The following is a 20,536-nucleotide window of genomic DNA, read 5'->3' as shown; positions in this document are numbered from 1 at the left end:
ACGAATTATAAACTCTTTTAATGGCTTTCTGTCTGTGCATACAAGTGTGTGGTGAGGCCCGAAAGTGGTTACTGCTACGCGAAGAAAGTCAATAATATTCCAGCCATCTCTAAAGAATACTCAATACTAATCAAAATAAAATAAATTGAATAAAATAACTAAATTACAATAATACTTTGGGTTAAATATATACAAAAAATAATAAATAACTTTGTGTTCCAACAGTGCAGCCAAAACTGGAAGCATAACAGAGATACCACAAGTCTCCGCATCCTCAGTCATGCAGGAACGACAACACAGTTAGCATGGCATGCCCTTATCAATATCCAGTCAGTCAGTATATAAATAAATAATTACACAAATAAATAAATACATAAATATATTGTTCTTTGCATTTTATATATTCTGCAAAACCAGTTTGGACTGAGGTATTAGCTGCACACAATACACAATTAGTCTATAAATAAACACATCAGCAGTTGTAGTGTCGCATTGCTGAGCTTCTAAATAATAAAGAGTTAAATCAACGTTATTAAGTAGCGATGCAGTTAGAAGCAGGACTGCTAACATGATTTTTTTCAGCCCTTTTCTGCTGCGACAAGTTTCCTTGTGTTTCTCTCACGAGAACAAACCCAGAGCACAGAGGGGACGCAGCTTTGTGGGCACATTTTCCTTTTGCACCTTAAAAAAAAAAATAAAAAAAATAATGTATTTCCCTCTTTTCCCTCCCTGTGTCTCCTCTCTTCTTTTCTCCTGCCTCCTTTTCTTCTCAGCGTCACTATGACACTTGGTCTCGCAGCCTGGACAGCCTCTGAGAGAGCTCGTCCTGGGTGACAACAGAAAAGACAAGAAAGGTGAATGAATGAAGGGGATGTCCAACCGAAAGTAGAATTAGAATAGAAGGATTTGGTCTCTTCGTCAGCAGTGTTGGGAAGGTTATTTTTTAAAATGTAATAGGTTACAGATTAGCAGTTAGCCTGTTAATAATATATTATGTGTATTTTAAACTGGGCAATACAATCCTAAAAATAAATTTAAACTCAGCAGTGTAGACCTCACAACAGGACTTGGCACTGATTACTGTCAAACATGGAGTCAGAGTTCTTCAATATAAACTGAACTAAAGACTGAAATGTTTTGATTTGAAAGCACTCGACTCATCACAATGAGACATTATTTATCAATTCAAACACACTGTCAAATGAATGGAGCCCGTCAGGATGAAGACAGAAGACATTCCTGTGCAGCAAAAAGATGCAAAGCAACTAAATGAATATTATATTCTACATACAAGCTTTTTACAAAACAAATATTTACTTGGATGTAACTCCTTTGTAATCACCAACATTTTAAAAAGTAACTGTAATTTAATGAAATACTTTTTCTCATTACAGGTATGTTTATTTTGTAATTTAAACACAACATTATGTAAGTAGTTACTCCCCATCACTGAAAGGATAGTCCAGACAGTATATGAATATTTTTTTTGTCCTGATGATCAAAATATACACAAAAGAATAATTAAATCTATGATATGAGTGAGCTTACAAAACATCTGTGTTTCAAAACTCCACAGACTTCCTTCTTTCAATAAAGGATTACTGACTAAAATCACAGAAAATCCTTTCCGGATTAGTAAATGTCTGAAGTCTGATTACAAAAAAAAGGCATTTGTTGGTGAAGGAGCTCTTGAAACCGTCAGAATCTACAAACTGTACATAAATCAAGCTGACCTCGGCTACTCTTCCACAGTAAAAATGTTAAGGAGACACTTTTCAGCTGTTCAGGAGGTGAGTCAGTCAAACATGACTTTAAAGTTGGTGTGGGCGATACATGTTCATGTGAGACGCTAAAGATAATGGGCCGATTCTGTTCTGGGATGTAAAACACCTGACAGTGTGATTGCACAATGATAAGAGTGTGTGTGTTACCTGCTCTGTTGATGCCACAGACGAAGCCAGTGAGGCAATTTGGCCTGGAGGAAGCTCCAGGTTAAGATCCAACCTAAAAAAACAAATGAAGGGAAGACACGAAGCAGTTTCATCAAAACTCGTGTTCATCTCAACAGAAGAATAACAACACTCTGAGCTCACAAGCAGCTTATTTAAAATCCAATTATCAATGTTAATGGCCTTTTTGTAATAAAAGGCAGTCTGGTAAACAGTTACAGAGATGCGATCCTCGGTTTTAAATGAAAGTAAATCAAATAAAGATTAAATATAATCTCTTTTTAAGTGCCTATTTTATCTTTCTATTTCAACAAGTATGGCACAGCATGTTTTTTTGTGTACTATAATAATGATTTTGTTGTCATTATTGTTATTTATCTTACCCTGCTTCATCAGCCATCTCATGCAGCAGCATATCCACTTCACTCTAGGGACACCACCAGCAAATATGGATTAAAGACAATATATTTTGAGGACTTTTTAAAATGATTACTCAAGCAACAAGCAGAAAAAAAACCCACCGGCATTTCTCCTGATTGGGAGAAAATGCTGTTTGTTACCTGAGGTGTTGTCAGAGTTGTAGTGTTGCCCATCGTGTCTTCCATCTGAGCTGTCTGCACATCGAGGGTCTCAAATTGATTTTCAAACTTGTCCATCAATGCAGAGATCTGTGCAGAAAAACATATACGAACAATCCTTAATGGACATATTTTGTTTAAAAATTGTTTATATGTCGCGCAGTGTGTACGGATTAACTTTTTACCTTCTCTAAATTCATGCTTTTCAGCGTAGCATCCATAGACTTGACCACCCCTGACATGGATTTGGATACCTGAATAAAAAGAACATGACTTAAAGTGTTAAGGCTGCTGTGGTCTTCTCACTGTTTACTGTTTTAATCTGCTCTGATCCAGAAAGCAGCATCAGTGAGATGGCTGTTGACGTGACACAGTTTAAAGTGCTGTATCCTGATCTCTCCACTAGGTGTCACTTTTTAACAAGACACTTTGTCATGACTACCTCTCATCGTAGAAGCTTTCCTAATAGTTTAAGGATGATGCTGATTAAGAAGGAAACTTGTCAAAACCAACCCACCGTTAGCTGAAGTAACTATGTTAAATGGGTCTATTATTAATGCCATGGCTTAAATGTTTCATCAGACAGCGAGCAACATACACCAGTGCTGAGATGTATTTGTCAGCTGCACAATCTCACATTCTGCTCCCATTTTCACAAACATTATTGAGTTCTGATCTATGAAATGATGCCTTTCCTTCAGTAAACTTTGAATTAAAGCACTTTCAAAGAGGCTGTCACTCTCCAAAGAGAAGGAAGGTAACAGCATGAGGTCTGAGGAACATCTAATGACATGATGTAATTGGTGTCTTTTTGTTTGCCTGTATGTTTGCCAGTTTTGCTGACTCTGAAGTGGTTTCACTCTGTGGGTCTTCTTCTGAAATAAGATGTTGTTTTTAACATGAACACATGCACAGTAACGTTTGTGGTAAACAAGCAACCCCAAATCTAATACGATTTTTTTATTACCATTGTGTGTACGATAATGGAATTTTGTTCAGATAAAATGTAGAAGTACATTACAATAAACACGATACATTAGAGATAATTCTTGTAAACACTCCCAAGAGTGAAAGAGAAAGTTTACAAGATGGCTGTGAGACCAACTAGGTTTGGAGGCAGTGTAAACGACAACAAACTGTGAAGATGGACAGGATGAGGTACGAGAATATGAGAGGGACAGCTCAGGTTTGGAGGCAAAGTGAGAGACGTGAGATTGAAATTATTTGGACAAGTGCGGAGGAGGGATGCTGGGTATATATCGGCAGAGGGACGCTGAAGATGGAGCTGCCAGGCAAGAGGAAAAGAGGAAAGTCCAAGAGGAATTTATGGATGCGGTGAGGGAGGACGTGCGGGTGCGACAGAAGAAAATGCAGCGTTACAGGAAGAGATGGAAACGGATGTACTGTGGAGGGAACAGCCAAATCTATGTGAATATGAATATAAAGAGTTTTCACGTGTTCATATCAGTATAACCACTGACAGGTAAAATGTGATTTCTACATCTATAACAGGGAATACAGGGAGTCATTCTGTGATGTTTACACAGGAGTTAACTGGGTTAACTGACTGCTCGGTCTGCCGTTTTAGAAATGACAGCGATGGACCCTGACCATGCAGTGCAATGACCCCACGATGAATCCATCTGTGGACCTTTGATGCTCTTTTCCTGTCCACATTTCCATTCATGTTTCTGATATCATAATCAAATTCAGACAAATAATGCCCAAAACATTAAATCAAAAGAAGTTCCACTGTTGAGCAGCTGGTGATATAATGTGTAAACTGCAATTAAGATAGGAAACCTGATGATGACCTATCACAGGGTTTCTGGGGGGCTTTGGTACTGAGGTAGCAGTGGGGGTGGTGAACGTTACTTGACTAAAAACTGTACATTTACATGTAATTTTGGACAAACTGTCTGGCATAAAAAATAATAATCACCAAACACTGGTAAAAGAAAGCTAATAGTGAATCTATAGTGGCTAAGGTGCTGTGAAAACACACTTGGGTGCTGCACCTAAAGGCTTCATAACTGTAGGGAAACTCCTGTGTCATCTTTATGATTAGACAGACAGACAGACAGACAGACAGACAGACAGATAGATAGATAGATAGATAGATAGATACTTTATTAATCCCACAAGGGGACATTTTTTCAACAAGGGGAAATGAATGGATGTGCGATTGCTGTAAAAAGGTTAAGTGTGTTTTTCACTTTTTTACATAACGCTGGAAAGCAAATCGAGCTTTCTACAAACCAGTAACCTGCAATCCTGACCTGGTTCATAGTGACAGCAGTCTGGACCCTCGAAGCCACAGCATCCACGCGGGCGCTCATCCTCAGGAAGTTGATGGACTGATGCTTCTGACGGATGCCGTTCTCTGCATGGATCCTGGCTGCCTCCATATTGCCTTTCTGGATAGCCTGAAAAACAGAGAAGCACATACACATACAGTACAGACTGCAGCGAACCTTTCTGCTGTCGAATAAATCTAATATTCAACAAGCCCAACCTGCTTCACTTTGTTTTTTTCTGCCTTTTCCTCTTTGTCACATTTCTTAGAGTTGCGTTGCAGCTCCTTGGCAGCAAACTTGAGGTTGAACAAGTGTTCTGTAAAACTGGTCAAGGGCTGATTTATGTTCATATTCGTTATGTATTCAAATCATACTGAATAAATACTGATGCACCAGCTAATTTAACCCAAGGCAGTGCAGTGTTTTCAAAACTAGTACAAATGTAAGCTGTCCTCGTGTTTCCTTGATCACACAGTGACTGGGCAGAAGTTACCAGCATGGTGAGCTGGTGACACCACGACGAGCTGCAGCTGCTGCCAGGCAAACGTAACTACCGCAGAGGACGTTCAACTACTCGTGAAAGGATACTCTCCATGTTGTTGAAGGTCTCTTTCCGAGGAAATACTCAGTTTGTTTATGTACAAATACAAAGTAGCATCCAGCCACTCGCTTATTTCCTCAGTTTGTTTTGATTTTTCGTGGCTGTATTCGCCAATGTAGTGACGCAAGAGGCTACCCTTGTGCGTACTTCCGCCTTTGCTCCGAAGAGTTACAGCTTCACATTTTGTCTTGCTGTCAAAATCACTGTAAATGTGAAACAGCCTGTCCGTTTTCCATTCGGAAAAAGCTGTTTATTTATTTATTAAGGCGTCGAAACGACGGTGGTAAAGTGGAGAAAATCGGTCTTTCTCCCACCACGCATGCGCAGAACAGCAGCGTTGGCGGCAGTGCTCACCATTCACTGATTTACTTCATCATTTGGGTGATTTTGGATTACACGTCCCGTCTGCCGGGTAATATATGATATTACTATATCACTATAGCCATACAGGGTCACATGTGGGATGTTTTGTTTTCCCTATTGGTTAATGAGCTCCATTATTACGGCGTAACGTGGTCTGGGCCTACACACTGAGACTGGAAAACGACGCGTGAATGATCTCACCTCGTGTTTTTCTTTGATTCCGCTCGCTGACGCTGCTGGCTCCCTTTCATCGGCGTCACGCACGCGGTCACGATCTAAGCACGGCGTGCTCGCGCCTTCTACGTCACGACCGTTCGAGAAGTGGACAGGCGCGCGTGTCCAAAGCAGACAAGTTCCATCCAGGCTAAAAATAGTTTGTACCCGGTACCGGTGGGTTGTGGTGCACGTCTAGTGACGTCATTTGTGCCTTTTATTGTGCGTGAAGGAGTAAAGTGACCTTTCCTGCAGAGCCACGCGGTGTTTGCCTGAACGCTTTCTCTGATGTTTCTTTCACTTTATTTGAGATATATTAGGCTATGCAACATCTGTAACCGTTTGTTGTTGTTGTTGTTGTTGTTGTTGTTGTTGTTGTTTTGCAGAGTTTAGAGAAGGGGAGGCTGGTCTGAGTTACAGACACGATCACACGGAGAATTTCAGGATAGTTTGGTGTTGAAGAGATGAAACAAGAAATTGCAACATGAGGTGGAAAAGGATTATCGGTTATCCAGAAAGAAAAAGGTCCCAGTGTGTGTGTGTGTGTGTGTGTGTGTGTGTGTGTGTGTGTGTGTGTGTGTGTGTGTGTGTGTGCACGAAGAGGGTTTTGGGGGGGGGGGGGGGGGGGGGTTAACAGCTGGGTCAGGGGGAGGGAGCATCACGGATGACTCATACTGTCTCTGCTGACACTGTATGGACACATCGCACCGGATATAACGATGTATGCGTGAGGGAGAGGAAAGAGCACGAGACGTGTTTTCAAACAAATGTTCTCTAAAACTATCACGCAGGTCAACAAGCTGTGTGTCAGCAGAGTCCTCTGTGGTCCTCAACAGACAGCCCAGCCACGGGGGGGGGGGGGGGGGGGGGGGACATCTGAGGCGACGTGGTGGCAGTTAAAGCCACGACAAAACCCACCAGAGCAGACGGAATGACTTTCCGAGTTTCAAGACGTCCTTCATGCAGCTCAGGTCTTGGATTTTGCTCCTGTTCTAAACTTTTATTTGTCTCACCATGGGACTGTCACACAAACCCGAATTATCCCTGACACTTGTTCCCACCGAGACAACTCGCAACTCCACCATCATTGTTGTGAGGACACACACGCACACGCACGCGCGCGCGCACACGCACACGCACACTCCCCAGTCATAACTGAATGACGGCAGGTCGCTATGGAAACTGCGTTACGCTCCGGGCGGCCGGAGGAGAAAACAAGAGCGCGAGGACTCGCTTCATTCTTCATTTCAGCACCACGCGCCTCCTGGACAGCGCCCGAATGAACTCGCGCACAGCTTGTAGCATTGTATGCTCTGTAAGTCGGGACGGAGGCGCATCAGCACCGAGTCTAACCGGAGTGGGACTTCAAAAGAAAAACAAACCCACGCACAAGACACGCAAACTCTCCGGACCTGCAAGCTCGGTGGATACTCGAGGTTGAATTCCGCTGAAATCCGAGGAGCCAGTCGCTCCCCCAAATGCCACAGCAACAGGTAAGACCCTTAAGGTCTGGGAAGTTGTTTTTTGTTTGTTTGTTTTGTTTTGTTTTTTTATCCTGGTACTCAGAAGTACTGCTGCCCTTTTATCCTGCCAGAAACTTAAATGCGGTTTATTGCCTCCAGCGGGCACCTGAGGTGTAAGTAAGTGCGTGATGTGGTGATTAGAGTGAAAACCAGCAGGACTCTGGATCGTTTCCAGGAAATTCTGGACAGTAAAACTGTACAAGAGCCCGAGGTGACATCCAGCTGGCGGTTACTAACTAGGAAAACTTCCCTTATTTTTCAGAATGTCCTGATCAATTTATACAGTAGCATTTAGAAAACAAAATAGGCTATGTAGACTTAGTTTATTTCTGCTCAGTAGATATTGCAATTACATTTTGCATGCCAACATAAGAAATGAATTGGGATAAGGATATACTGTACATATAAGTATGCTGTATAATAATAATAATAATAATAATAATAATAATAATAATAATAATAATAAAAAAGTCAGGGACACAAAGAGCTGCTCTATATCTACAGTTTTTTTTTTTTACATACACAACAGAATTGTTTGTTTTCCTGTTTTTCACTTCACCGATTTTAGACCCAGGACAGCAAAATGCAGTTTACAGGACATTATTGTTTGTGCTTGTTTTTCATGTAGTCCAGCGTATGGGAGAGCCTCTGATTTGTTGGCTTTTCAGTGGCCATAGATTATGTGCGAGCTGAGCCGATACGCCTGGATGAGTCACTCAGGCTGCAAGTTTGCAGAAGAGTGCGAAAGGGGAGGGGGAGATACAGGGGCCAGCTGGAAAACAGTCCCGCAGTGCCTCTCTGCCTCCACTACACATTGTTTCACTGCGATCTGTGTCAACATCTGGAGCTGTATTTAACGCCTCTGGATGTATGATTGTTTTGCAACGTGAAGTTCACCTTGTTAAAGTGGGACACGGGCAGATGCCTCATCCACAACGGTCTTTTAGGAACTCTGTGTTCTCAGACTCAACTTCTTTTATTTTCTGGTAAGCATACTCCGTTGTATTTTTTTTCAGCAGATGTAAGGTTGCCCTTTGTAGTTGTACATATGCTATAGAGCGTAGTGCTGCTTTGTTGAAATGCGTGCAACAAGGATTAGAAGATTCCTCCAATAGATTGTTGTTGTTTCAGACTGTAGCCCTCTGATGTCTGAAAAACTGATACCAGAAAGCATCCCATTACCGCTCATTAGTATCCCCATGTTTTGCCTGCTAGTATTGACAAATCATAGCAATCAGCAGCATTCAGCCGCAGCACTGAGTGACAACTATTGATTAAAGCAAACAATAGATCATAATGGGCTGCTATGAACCACAGTTGCACACTCAAACATGAGCACTCACTCCCTGAAACACTTTGACGGGTGCCCACAATCACACATCACATTACAAAGACTCTTTGGAAGGACTTGGTTCAGCAAATATTGTGTTGCTTATTGAAAAATGTGTCTAGTTAGTAGAGATTAATTGATGCAGAGGTTGGGTGTGTGTGTGTGTGTGTGTGTGTGTGTGTGTGTGTGTGTGTGTGTGTGTGTGTGTGTGTGTGTGTGTGTGTGTGAGAGAGAGAGAGAGTGAGTGTGTGTGTAACTGCCAGGAGGAGGACTGCACATGTGAAAGCCAAACAAAAAATAATTGGCCGATATTAAATTCCACTTTGCTCCAATTTGTGTTATAGTTTTCAGTGGCTTTACATAAAAGCTTGTGTGCTCTGCCGTGAATGTGTGAAAGAGTTATTGTTTGTACACACATCATGTGCTGCACACACGGACACAAAAACAGATGTGTGTCTTTAATTAGTGACGTTGGTGTGATTAATGCAGTCTGGTGGTGATGACTCATTCAGCTTAACCCTTGCTCCTCTGGTGGAAACAATCAATAAACAAAGATTTAACTTGTCCTTACATGTCTTATTATTATTATGATCATTATTATTATCACCTTACAACATAATTGAGTATAAGTACATTTTTCATTGTTTTCTGTAATGTTTTAAAAAGAACTCAACTGGATCCTGATCCAGGTATTGTGTCTTACTGAGTGTAAAACTGAAACTACTGAGTGACAAATTAATGTGGTATCAGTTGTTTGTTTTTTCAAATACTGGAATGAGTTTCAGACTTCACAGTCAAACCCTTTCCCACAATTTGTTGTGATTTGGTTGAGCAGTGGAAAAATATTTATGCAAAGAACATCTATGTGGTTCCGTCCATGTGTCAGCTTGTCAACACAGCAGTTACATTAGCATTGTGGAAAAGCTGTCAGCCAAGCTGTGACTTGCAGACAGCAGACTGGCAGGGAGTGTTCATATGAGTGTGACTGAGTGCTAAGTGTGTGTGTGTGTGTGTGTGTGTGTGTGTGTGTGTGTGTGTGTGTGAGAGAGAGAAACAGAGAGAGCAAGAGAGTTAAAGACATAGCACATTTTGTTGAGGAGTTGTGATAAACTCATTGTCCTCCTCCTTCCCTCCCTTCAGAGCAGCAGCATGTCTGAAAGGAAATCCAGTCAGCGGTTTCACAGCCTGAATGCCGAGCAGGTGGAGGTTCTCCATCAGGTTCTTTCGGAGGTGGTTCCAATCCACGGCCGCGGAAACTTTCCCACGCTGGAGCTGCGTCCTCGCGACATCATCATAGCTGTGCGGGCAAGGCTGCAGAAGCAGGGCATCACAGTCAGAGATGTGCGGCTGAACGGCTCCACAGCCAGCCACGTCCTCGTCCGAGACAACGGTACGAGCTACAAGGACTTGGACATCATCTTTGGAGTGGAGCTGCCCAGTCAAGAGGAGTTCCAGGTGCGATTACTGTTCTTCTAAGTCACTTCATTGTTATAAGAGTTGAACATTGGGATTCAGTTTCCTGCATTGACCAGCCTTCATTCTGCTACATTATCCTTAAGCACATCACTCAATATGTACTGTCTCTGGTGGGTTGTAGTATTGATCCTTCTATATTGATCATATTATTTCCATTCTAACCATCATTTAATTGCACAAAGTTTAACAGTAAGGCTGAATCAATACTGCTGGTTTGAATATCTTTTCTGCATTATGCAGTAAACTAAACGACAAAAGCGTCACAATATTCACTTTAATCGTACGAGCAAAATTGCGCTCAGATTGCAGTCATTAGTTGTAGCTGTCATGTTGTTGACCTCTTGTCCTCCCAGGTGATCAAAGAGTCCGTGCTGGGCTGCTTGCTGGACTGCCTGCCCGCCGGGGTCAACAGGGAGCGGATCAGCAGCGCCACAATGAAGGAGGCCTACGTCCAGAAAATGGTCAAAGTCTTCAATGAACACGACCGCTGGAGCCTCATCTCCCTCTCCAACAACAGCGGCAAAAACCTGGAGCTCAAGTTTGTGAGCACGCTGAGGCGGCAGTTTGAGTTCAGCGTCGACTCCTTTCAGATCATTCTGGACCGTCTCCTGGAGTCCTACATCCAGCAGGACTCACAGCACAAAGTGAACACTGTTGATGTTAAGGACCAGCCTGCGGAGAGTCAGACCACTGCTCCAGAAACAGAGAAGTCCACAGGTAGAATCTTAGAAGGGGCTCAGATCAGCCGGACACAACAGAGAGACGAGGTGCATGAAAAGGAGTCTCAGACAGAATTCTCACAACAAACCAAACATTCAAACCAGACGAAACACTCCACACTGGAAAAGGACAGCAAAGAGAAAACACCTGCAGAGCTGAAAGAAGTGTCAGAGCAAAGAGGAAGCCTGAGTGAGACAGACCAGACATCTCTAAACAGTTTGTCAGAAAAGAAAGAAACCTCCGAGAAGGCTGAACCACCAGCTCAGGCTGAACTCAGACACGAGTCAGAGCTCTTGGCCGAAACTAAATGCTCAACAACGGTAGAACAGTTAGAGCAAACGAAGAAGTGCGACGACCAACAGCTAGCACATTCAAACCACGAGGAACTCTCTGTTCAGAAAGAACTGGCAAACCACGCGAAACCCCCTGATGATCAGGAGGAACTCACAGAGCAGATGGGGCAGTCGGAGACGCCAAAAACCACAAACGAAACCCAAGCAGAGTGTCGAAAGCCGGCAGAAGAACTTCACAGCACGGAGCAAACGGATAAAACAAACTTATCTAAGTGTTTCAGAGAGGATCAGAGAAGCAATGAGGAAGATAAAACTCAACACGTGTCCGCTCCAGATATTAGCACATCTTCACATGCAAAGATAGAGACGCAGTCAGAAGATGAAAGGGAATCAGAAGCTGAGAGCAGCGAGGAGACGCAAGCAGAGAGGAAAAATGACACGGAGACGGCGGAAATCACAGACGAGATTTTACCATCAGCAGCAGAACATGTAGGAGACACACAGGGTATCGATTGCTCCTGCTCCACCTCTTCCACTCTTCCACTTTGCGACACGCAGCCGGCTGGCACACAGGATACACCGGAGATTCACAGCACACAGCACACAGAGAACTCAGAAAATACACCGGACACACTTGATGGCCTCAACCCTCCAGATACTCAGGATATCTCACCTGCACCGCCCAGCCTTGTTTCCGACAAAAAGACCTCCTCTCCTCCCTCTTGTAAGGCCTCGGAGAGACTGTCTCACATGGTGGTGCTCAAACACTCGTCTCCCAAACCCCCTCGGAGGATGTGCAGGAAGGTTACGCCCAATCCTTACCCCAGCCCGGTCTCTGAAAGCGAGTTAGATCCAAACCCTGAATCTGAGACGGCCTTTATCCCAAAGCAAACGGCTCCCGGTGCCCCCCCAACAACTACCCCACCGACCAGTCCTGTGAAAACTAATTCTGGGCCTGGACCCGATCCTTCCAATGACCTACCCTCAAACCTGGACCTTACCTCAGTTCCTGACCCAGCCCCTGATATTATCTCCACCTCTGATGTGGATCCCATGTCTGATTTACCTCAAGACCCATCATCCCCTCAGCCAATCACAGAGGACTCAAGTGAAACAATGCAGAGCCTAAAAGAGGCCCCAACGACAGAAGTGTCTTCTGATGAGCAAGGCCAGTCTAACCTTAACCCCCCCGAAGAAACAGTCTCTGGACGCAAACAGTCAGAGCCTCTGGACTCTGTCGTCTCACACGTGGACACGTCCAGCTCCGACACCCAAGAGACTGAGCATACCTCAGACGCTGAGCTCGGTGACGAAGCTGAAACCAGAACCGAGCGACAGACCAAAAAGATGGACGTGAATCAGCTGAACGTCAGTCCACCAGAGACCACACGTACTTCACCCGCCTCCTCCCACTGTGTCACCCCTCCTGTTGCCTGTCTCACCCCTCCCGTGCTCAGTCTCCCCACTCCCTGTTTAACTCCCTCACCCCCCAGCCTCAGCCCTCCTCCATGTCTGACCCCTCCATCTCACTGCCTGTCATCTACAATGCTGAGCACCATTAGCTCCGCTACCAGTTTTAGCTCTCCGCCCTTAAGTTTCAGCCCGACCTCGTCCTGCCTCAGCTCACCTCCTTACCTCACCCCACCTATGCTCAGCCTGAACCCGTCTCCACTCTGTCTCACCCCCCCTTCCCCTTGCCTCAGCCCTCCCCTCCTCTGCCTCACTCCGCCGGTGGAGTCGGAGGACCTTGTACCTCAGGTATCTTCAGACATGGAGCCTTTGATACTGAACACTGAGAGCGATGAACAGATTAAAGAGTCCTCCCCTCAGCCAGGAATTCCTCTCTTACAGTTGGAGGATAAAGAGGAACACGATTACATCTCATCGTTGCCTCCGGTTGCTGAGCCCGTCTCTTTTCCAATCACCATCCCTAGCGCCACCTCACATGTGCGGCCTCCCGCTCAGTCTAGAGCCTCAGGGGAATCTGCCCCTCCAAAAGCCGTTGAGGCATCCAACTCTGTGCCTGAGAACAAAGAGGCCCCTAAGGAAACCACAGACATGTCTGAACAGTGCGATGCTCCTCAGGTATGTGGCTCGGTCCCCACCGTGGAAGTCCTGGCGGAGAGCATGTACGGTGACTTTGAGGCGGCCATGGACCACCTGCGCTACCGCCTGATCGCAACCAGGAACCCTGAGGAGATCCGAGGTGGCGGCTTGTTGAAATACAGCAACCTGTTGGTCAGAGACTACCGACCAGCCAGCGAGACTCAGATAAAGACACTCGAACGCTACATGTGCTCGCGCTTTTTCATCGATTTCCCTGACGTGCAGGAGCAGCAGAGGAAGATCCTGTCCTACTTGAAGAACCACTTCATCGGCGAGGAGAGAAGCAAGTACCAGTACCTGATGACGCTGCGTCGCGTGGTCGATGACAGCACAGTGTGTCTGATGGGACACGAGAGGCGTCAGACACTGAACATGATCACGGTGCTGGCACTGAAGGTTCTGGGAGAGCAGAACATTATTCCCAACACAGACCATGTGACGTGCTTCTACCAGCCTGCCCCTTACCTTGCTGAGCACAGTTCCCCGTATCTGGCAGAACCCAGCTACTGCAGCTATTACATACCCCAGGGGGGATCGACTCTGCTCTACCAACCTTACCCCTTACACCTGCACCCGCAGACTGGACTAGTCTAACACAACATACACGTTCTCACACAAAACACACAACTGAGCAAGGGGATGGTGCTGGCCATGAAGAAAGAGCGGGAGAATGGAAATAAATCCAGGCACGAACTGTTCGGTCTATAATAGACCTGTGGGGTGGGATTGAGTGGGTTTTTTCAGTAAACTCCCCGAGTACTCTGTAAGGTTCTAACATGATTATATGTAATTATCTGGGATTTGTGGGAAAATAATAATTCTTCCGATATTGTTAAAATTCCAGAAAATGCTGTATGCACTGCATGAGTCACAGGCCTTTGGTCTCCCTGGGAAACCAACAGTGCTGTTGGCATTCACACGCGCGCGCACACACACACACACACACACACACACACACATACACACACACACACACACACACACGTAAACACACTTCCAGGTTCTTAAATTCTTATACACTCTTTTCATGTTCTTACTGTGTTGTTTTAATGGGTTTGTTCAGAGTGTGGACCTTGCCTGTGGTTGATATTGTGCATGGATACATTAGGACTGTTCTCTCACTGCCAAATACTGTGTGACTACTATGCTTCTTAAACAGTTTAATGTAACTTTGTTATTCATTTACTGAAGGGCGGTGTGCGGCAAAAGTCTACCAGTGTGTACAGTATTTTCATCAAAACACACAGGCATGCACAACACATACAAGCAAACTTGTTTATACTGTATGCACACAAAGTTAGTCAATGCATGAGTAGCTAAATAGATCACATCCTAAAGTCAAAACAAAGGCTTTTAATTTGTTAAAAATTGATCTATTTTTGCAAGACTTTCCAAGATAATACTCAGTGGTAAACAGACTGGTTAGTTCCTACAGAAAATGCCAACAACAATGCCTTTGGAATAGACTGTACAGTGTATTGATTACAGTATATTGTGTGTGAATACAATACATTGTTTTCAGGTAAAATTGTGTTAAGATGTTGTGCTTGATTCCTTTCCCTTGTGGAGTCCTTTCTGTAATCATGTGAAGTATTGTGTCATCTAGTGTTCATTTATCCAATGCTAAAGTTTACTCTATGGAGGTGGTCAGGTTATAACCATCTTTGGGTCATCATCTCTAAACGTGGCGGATGCAGATCTGTCTGAAGTGATGTAATTACATTTCAGCTCATACGACCTCTCTGAGTGTGAACCGACATGAAACAAGTTCAGATCCACCTCAAACCTGTTTCAATCTAAGTTCAAAGCAACAGCAACTCTGACCAAAGATGGTTCGGTAGGGAAATCAAGTGCCTCAATGTGAGACATCATTGGCATGTCTTTATCTCACTGCACTGGGGGTGTTAATGGGGTGGGCTGGGGCTGGGTTGGGTGTGTGTTCAGTTGTTGACCCCTGTTATTGCTGCCCATTTTGACGTCTTCTTTAATGTAGTCCTTTGTTGTAGTTTATTCATGTACATTTTGATAAAATAAAGTGGAAACTCAACAAAACTTCAGATGTGAGAGAATTTCTTTTTCAAAGCAGCTGCCTTGATTTTAAAGAGAAAAAGTACACCAATATCACTTTTCTCGCCTTTTTTGCATGCCCCCCCCCCTCTCCCGCCACACACACACACACCCCGAAATGACATGCTTGCGCTCTGCAATGATCCACTTAAGCGTGACCGTCAAATCACGATGGTGCCCAGGAGAGCGACCCAAAGCTGTGAAATTCTGTCTGTGTGAGGCCTCTTATCGCAAATCACCTGTCCTTCAGATGTGTTTGGACCCAGATGACGCACGGTCTGCGCAACACAGCAGGCTCAACAATGTGTAAATGTGAGGAGAATATGGTTGTGAGGTGTGAGACTGCAAAGGGAGAAAGGAGAGGAGGAGGGCAAAGTGTGTGTGCTGCAGTTGGGAATATACATGCAGAGGCTGCATCAGGTGGTCCTTTTCTCCGCGCAGTAATTGAGGAGACCTATAGTGTAATGAATCAATAGGGCTCCTTCCTTATTCCCTCATTGTCTCTATCGTTTCCTCCCACTCCACTCCACTGACAGGTCATGGACACAAGGGAAGATGGTATGTCTCTCTGCAGCGCGAGGTCGTATCGCCATGGACGCACCTCCTATTTACACATACTATGGGCTTGCACTGATGTGCACAAGGTTGCATGCATGTGGTTCTGTGGGAGAGAAAGAGAGCATGTGATCTAATAGGGTCTATATCAGTGTCTCACAGACCTCTGAGCCACTCTTGTCCACTCGGGGTTTCCATAGAGACACAGACAGGGAGCACTGTGGGCGCAGAGAGCATGACGGAAGACAGGGAAGACCCACACACCAAACGAGGGGGAGAGAGATGAAAACAAGCAAAAAGAAAAAAGGAGGTGGGTGAAATGAACACGAGAAAGATAGTGGACAGAGAGATGGATGGAGGAGAAAATAGAGTTGAGGAGGAGACAGAAAATGTGTGAGTGAGTGTGTGTGGAGAGGGTGAAGTTATAGATAAAGCCAGGAAAGAGGAGCGGGAGCAGGGGAGTTGATGGGGAGAGCGTGGGAGGTTGTCAGGCCTTCTGTCACAAGGGAGTCAGTGTGAGGTGGCTGCAGTGACGGCAGCAGTGATGTCAGAGCAGGAGCAGACACACACATGTGCGAGCGCATGCACATACACACAGCTGCATGCACATCAATTTTCCTAATGGCCTGCCCACCCGTCCACCCTCAACAAACATGTTCAAACTCACTGAGACAAAAAGAGAACATCACCCACACATCTGCCTCTCTCTCTCTCCGTCTCTCACGTGCTGACACATTTGATTTGACTATCTTCTAACTATCATTTTATAATCACCATGCAGGTTTGACAGATTTAAAAAGGCAAGAAGGCTTTCTGTTTTGCTCACTTTTCCTAATCTGCTCATACCTCAGAGTAAAAATAGGAATAGCTTGTGGGCACATGCAGCCTCTGCAGTCAAAATGAAAACAAAAGCAGCAAGTCGGGGTGAGCAGAGGCTTAACGGATGAAACATGTTGCTCTGTCAGAGGTGTGAAGTGAGATCATTATGGCTGCCGACCAATTTATTCCCTATCCTCCCTTGATTATATTCCCCAAATTAATTTCCCCGTAACTTCCTGTTGATTACCAGGGCCTTTAAAGTCTCATGTGACATCTCTGTTTATTGAAATGGGACAGTAAACATTCCACAAATATGTCATTATAAAATGTTTACTGGTTTATAGGCACAATCAATAATCATTTGTGAGACTTTTATGCTCTTTTGTACACAACATTTATTTTTCTGTTACTGATGAGCACCAGGCAATAAAATGGATGCATAGTATTCATCATTCATAATTTATTTTTCATTCACTACACCCCCTCACCCCCCGCCTCCTTTAACCCCTACTACCCACATCCTCTACTCTTCTCCTCACCCCCTACCCACTGTGTGCCTCCCACCCACCTGCTTCCTTGACTGCTATGACTCAGTCCTCTTCCAGCTGAGGATATATCAGGATAAAAACCTTGATGAAAAAACAGCCATGAAAAGCATTTTACTCAAAAGAAATAGAGCAATTGGCAAAGAAAAGTGGCTGCTTCATCCTTAGTTCTAATGCTACCCACCACACCCACACAGCCTTCCCCCTCATCACAAATACACACACACACACACACACACACACACACACACACATACACACACATGCCGCCCCCACATTGAAATTGATGCAGTCTCACTTTATCCGCTAATTCATCCTTAAAAGCAAAATTGGGGAGGCAGTGAGGAGTGTTTCAAAAATAGTTTTTCATTTCTCTAGATAGAAGTGTGTGTCGTCACGACTCTGTGACATGGATGGATGATTTCTTAAAGGCGAACTTGCCAGAAACACGCCTTACATGGGGCCTGAATCAGAAAACCTTGAGGAATCAAAACTGTCCATCACATTACTTCGTTATTCAGCGTCAAACCCATCTGTGCTATTTTCCTGCTTAAATTGTACCACCATCACTTTAACTCCTCTTGCATCAATCCAAATTGTGCTCTGATGCAGAATATAGTGGGAGACAATAATGTTTCCTGAATGGTGTCTGCGACTCCTGCCTGTCTGTCCGTCTCTCAGGTATCAGATCTATTCAGGAACCTGTGGGTCACTGAGACCTTACTTTGCTAATTATGCAAACTAAATGCAGCATAATGGATCATAAGATTAGCCATGTGATGAAGACACCCGCTTACATAAGAGGTGATCAATCAGGCGGACAGAAAGGCAGATTTACAACAAAGTGAAGAGAACAATTTACTGAGAACGGCAGCACAGCTGTACATGCAGCTAGCTGCTGTAAGTTTACTCATTATTTTACTTCACACAGCAGCCCATGTGCCACTGTGTGGTTGGAAATATATATCTTCTGCATTAAGTTGCCTTAAAATGAAGTACAAGTTAAAGGGAAACACTTTCAATTTTGCATATAAATGTCAGTTTATAAATCACAAGAAATGACATTGAAAACAAAAATCCTAAACAAAAACAAAAACCCCTCAGGATTTCACTGGGATGTCATCAGGGTTATAACTGAAGGTGTGCAGTCTGAAAGAAGTTCATGTTTACCCTGAAGAAAGGATCTAATCAATGATTGCATCAATTCTATTGAGATTTCGTGATTTCCAAGCTTTTGATTTTGACAATTTTTGTCATGTTCCTTTTTTACCCTTTGGCCTCAGGTGATCCTGCATGTGTCTGCCCTGTTGTGAAAACGTTTAGATTGCCCTCCTCAGACGGTTAACTGAGTCTATCCAAACTGCTGGAAAGTAACTAAAAGTACATTCACATAAAGTGCTGCAGATAAATACAATTTTGAAGTACTTGTGCTGTACTTGAGCATTGCTAGTTGCTGGTTACCACGAAGATAAAGATCTTACTGAGAAAACAAACAAACAACTTGTGACCTTTGATTAAAAAAAGGCCGTGTCTACTCTGTATTTTTTGTCTTGTTTCAGAAGCCGCTCAGCTGTTCCACCAGAGAGATATTCCCCTTCTGACCTTCTCACATGGTTTTATTAAAATCTGCATACAGAACTTTTGTCTCTCCTTAAGATTAATTTCGGAAAAACATCAGGCCCTGACATAGCCTACTCTGTTGTTACTGTGGCAGCTGTAAGACGGCGGATAAATTGTGGATAAATGGAAGATACATAAAAATATAAAATCGTCACAACCCCCGTGAAATGACTCTTTTCAGTATCAGAAATTATTTCACAACAGCATTGATGAACAGTGAAAAGTCCCAAGTGATCACAAACTTGGGCAGCAGAACTGTGTTTTGTCTAATTTTGTATCCATTAACATACATTAATATTAACAATACAATGGTGGGACTAACGAGGGACTGTTTTTGGAGGGAGTGTATTTACCTTTGGCACTCAAGATTAAATTTGACTGATAATACATTAATTATATTTTAAATGTAATCAAGCAAAACAGATGCAGTTAATTCTACTAACATATGCAAATTTTATCTTGATTAAATATTACATGCTGTGTATGTCCTCTATTTAACATGAGGAACTTGCAGCTGCTCCTGTTGGGGACATTTTGTAGCAGAGTCAATGACAATAAGTGATCACTGGTGTAGAAGAAACCTATCATGAACAGAAACAAACAATACTTCCCATTAAAGACACACAGCTAGTTTCCATCATGTCTGTTTTCTTATTACAGCAGCAAAAGTGTTTTAACTCTCAAACAGTGCAGGCTGGGACTTCTGGCAGTTTTCTAGTTTTAATTTTAAACCCTTAAAAACTGAAATTAGTGAACTGAGTGAACCTCTGATTCATTCTACTCATTAAAAGACTCGACAACAAGTTGGAACAACTCGTATTTTTGTCTGAAATTAAGAAAGAAATTGAATTAAATTGAAATGAAATGAACCAAAACATATATTTACAATAAGTAAGAAAGATTTGATGTTGATTTCATTTTTTGTATTCCTGTACAATATTTTAAAATGTTCTTTTACAGGTGAAGGATGTCCTTCTTTCACTACTATTTATAGTCCAAAAGATCTTTTCTTTGTGTGAAAGACAGAAACGAGAGGCTGACGTCACGAGCCAGGTCCAATCTGCGTGTCTGAGTGTGCCTCTACGTGTGTTTGTATTTGGCGAAGGGGCTGTTTGTGTGTGCTGATGTTTATGCCCGTGATCCGTAGGCTGTTTGCAGTGAAGCATGTATTAGCATGGGACTGGAAGAGGAGGAGAGTGTCTCACTGTGTGTGTGTGTGTGTGTGTGTGTGTGTGTGTGTGTGTGTGTGTGTGTGTGTGTGTGTGTGTGTGTGTGTGTGTGTGTGTGTTTGTGTCTACACTGATTGACGTCACAGACGCCCACTCATTTCCATCTTGACTGCGTGCACGGAGAGAATAGATCCCCATCTGCATCCAGCTCTTCTCCCCTGCACACTTCCTCTCCTCCTCCCTATGCCCCCCTCCTCTCCTCCCTATGCCCCCCTCCTCCTCTCCTCTTTCTCACCTCCCGGTACTTTCTCT

The 20,536-nt window shown here is 43.8% G+C and overlaps 2 protein-coding genes across 3 annotated transcripts; one reads left to right on the top strand and one right to left on the bottom strand.

Moving 5' to 3' along the window:
* Positions 1 to 5,527, bottom strand: LOC138211674 (charged multivesicular body protein 1b-like). Of its 2 annotated transcripts, XM_069171714.1 has the most exons (8): positions 5,413 to 5,527; positions 5,043 to 5,140; positions 4,807 to 4,953; positions 2,713 to 2,781; positions 2,510 to 2,617; positions 2,333 to 2,376; positions 1,932 to 2,004; positions 1 to 826 (listed from the first exon to the last, which is right to left on the bottom strand). In XM_069171714.1, the coding sequence occupies exons 1-8, from the start codon at positions 5,417 to 5,419 to the stop codon at positions 779 to 781; spliced, it is 594 nt and encodes a 197-aa protein (XP_069027815.1). In that variant the 5' UTR covers positions 5,420 to 5,527; the 3' UTR covers positions 1 to 778. The 2 variants fall into 2 exon arrangements, with proteins under 2 accessions (XP_069027815.1, XP_069027814.1); XM_069171713.1 differs by having other exon boundaries at positions 5,043 to 5,527.
* A 1,533-nt stretch (positions 5,528 to 7,060) lies between these two features.
* LOC138211461 (proteoglycan 4) lies at positions 7,061 to 15,355 on the top strand. The gene is made up of 3 exons (XM_069171379.1): positions 7,061 to 7,494; positions 9,995 to 10,309; positions 10,684 to 15,355. The coding sequence occupies exons 1-3, from the start codon at positions 7,480 to 7,482 to the stop codon at positions 14,041 to 14,043; spliced, it is 3,690 nt and encodes a 1,229-aa protein (XP_069027480.1). The 5' UTR covers positions 7,061 to 7,479; the 3' UTR covers positions 14,044 to 15,355.
* The last annotated feature ends 5,181 nt before the right edge of the window (positions 15,356 to 20,536 follow it).

Source organism: Embiotoca jacksoni, unplaced genomic scaffold, assembly GCF_022577435.1.
Source record: "Embiotoca jacksoni isolate LCO1_2020_lvr unplaced genomic scaffold, fEmbJac1.0.p SCAF_5, whole genome shotgun sequence".
NCBI classification, from domain to species: Eukaryota; Metazoa; Chordata; class Actinopteri; family Embiotocidae; genus Embiotoca; species Embiotoca jacksoni.
Note: the sequence above shows the minus strand (reverse complement) of the source record. Positions and strands in the feature narration are given on the sequence as shown.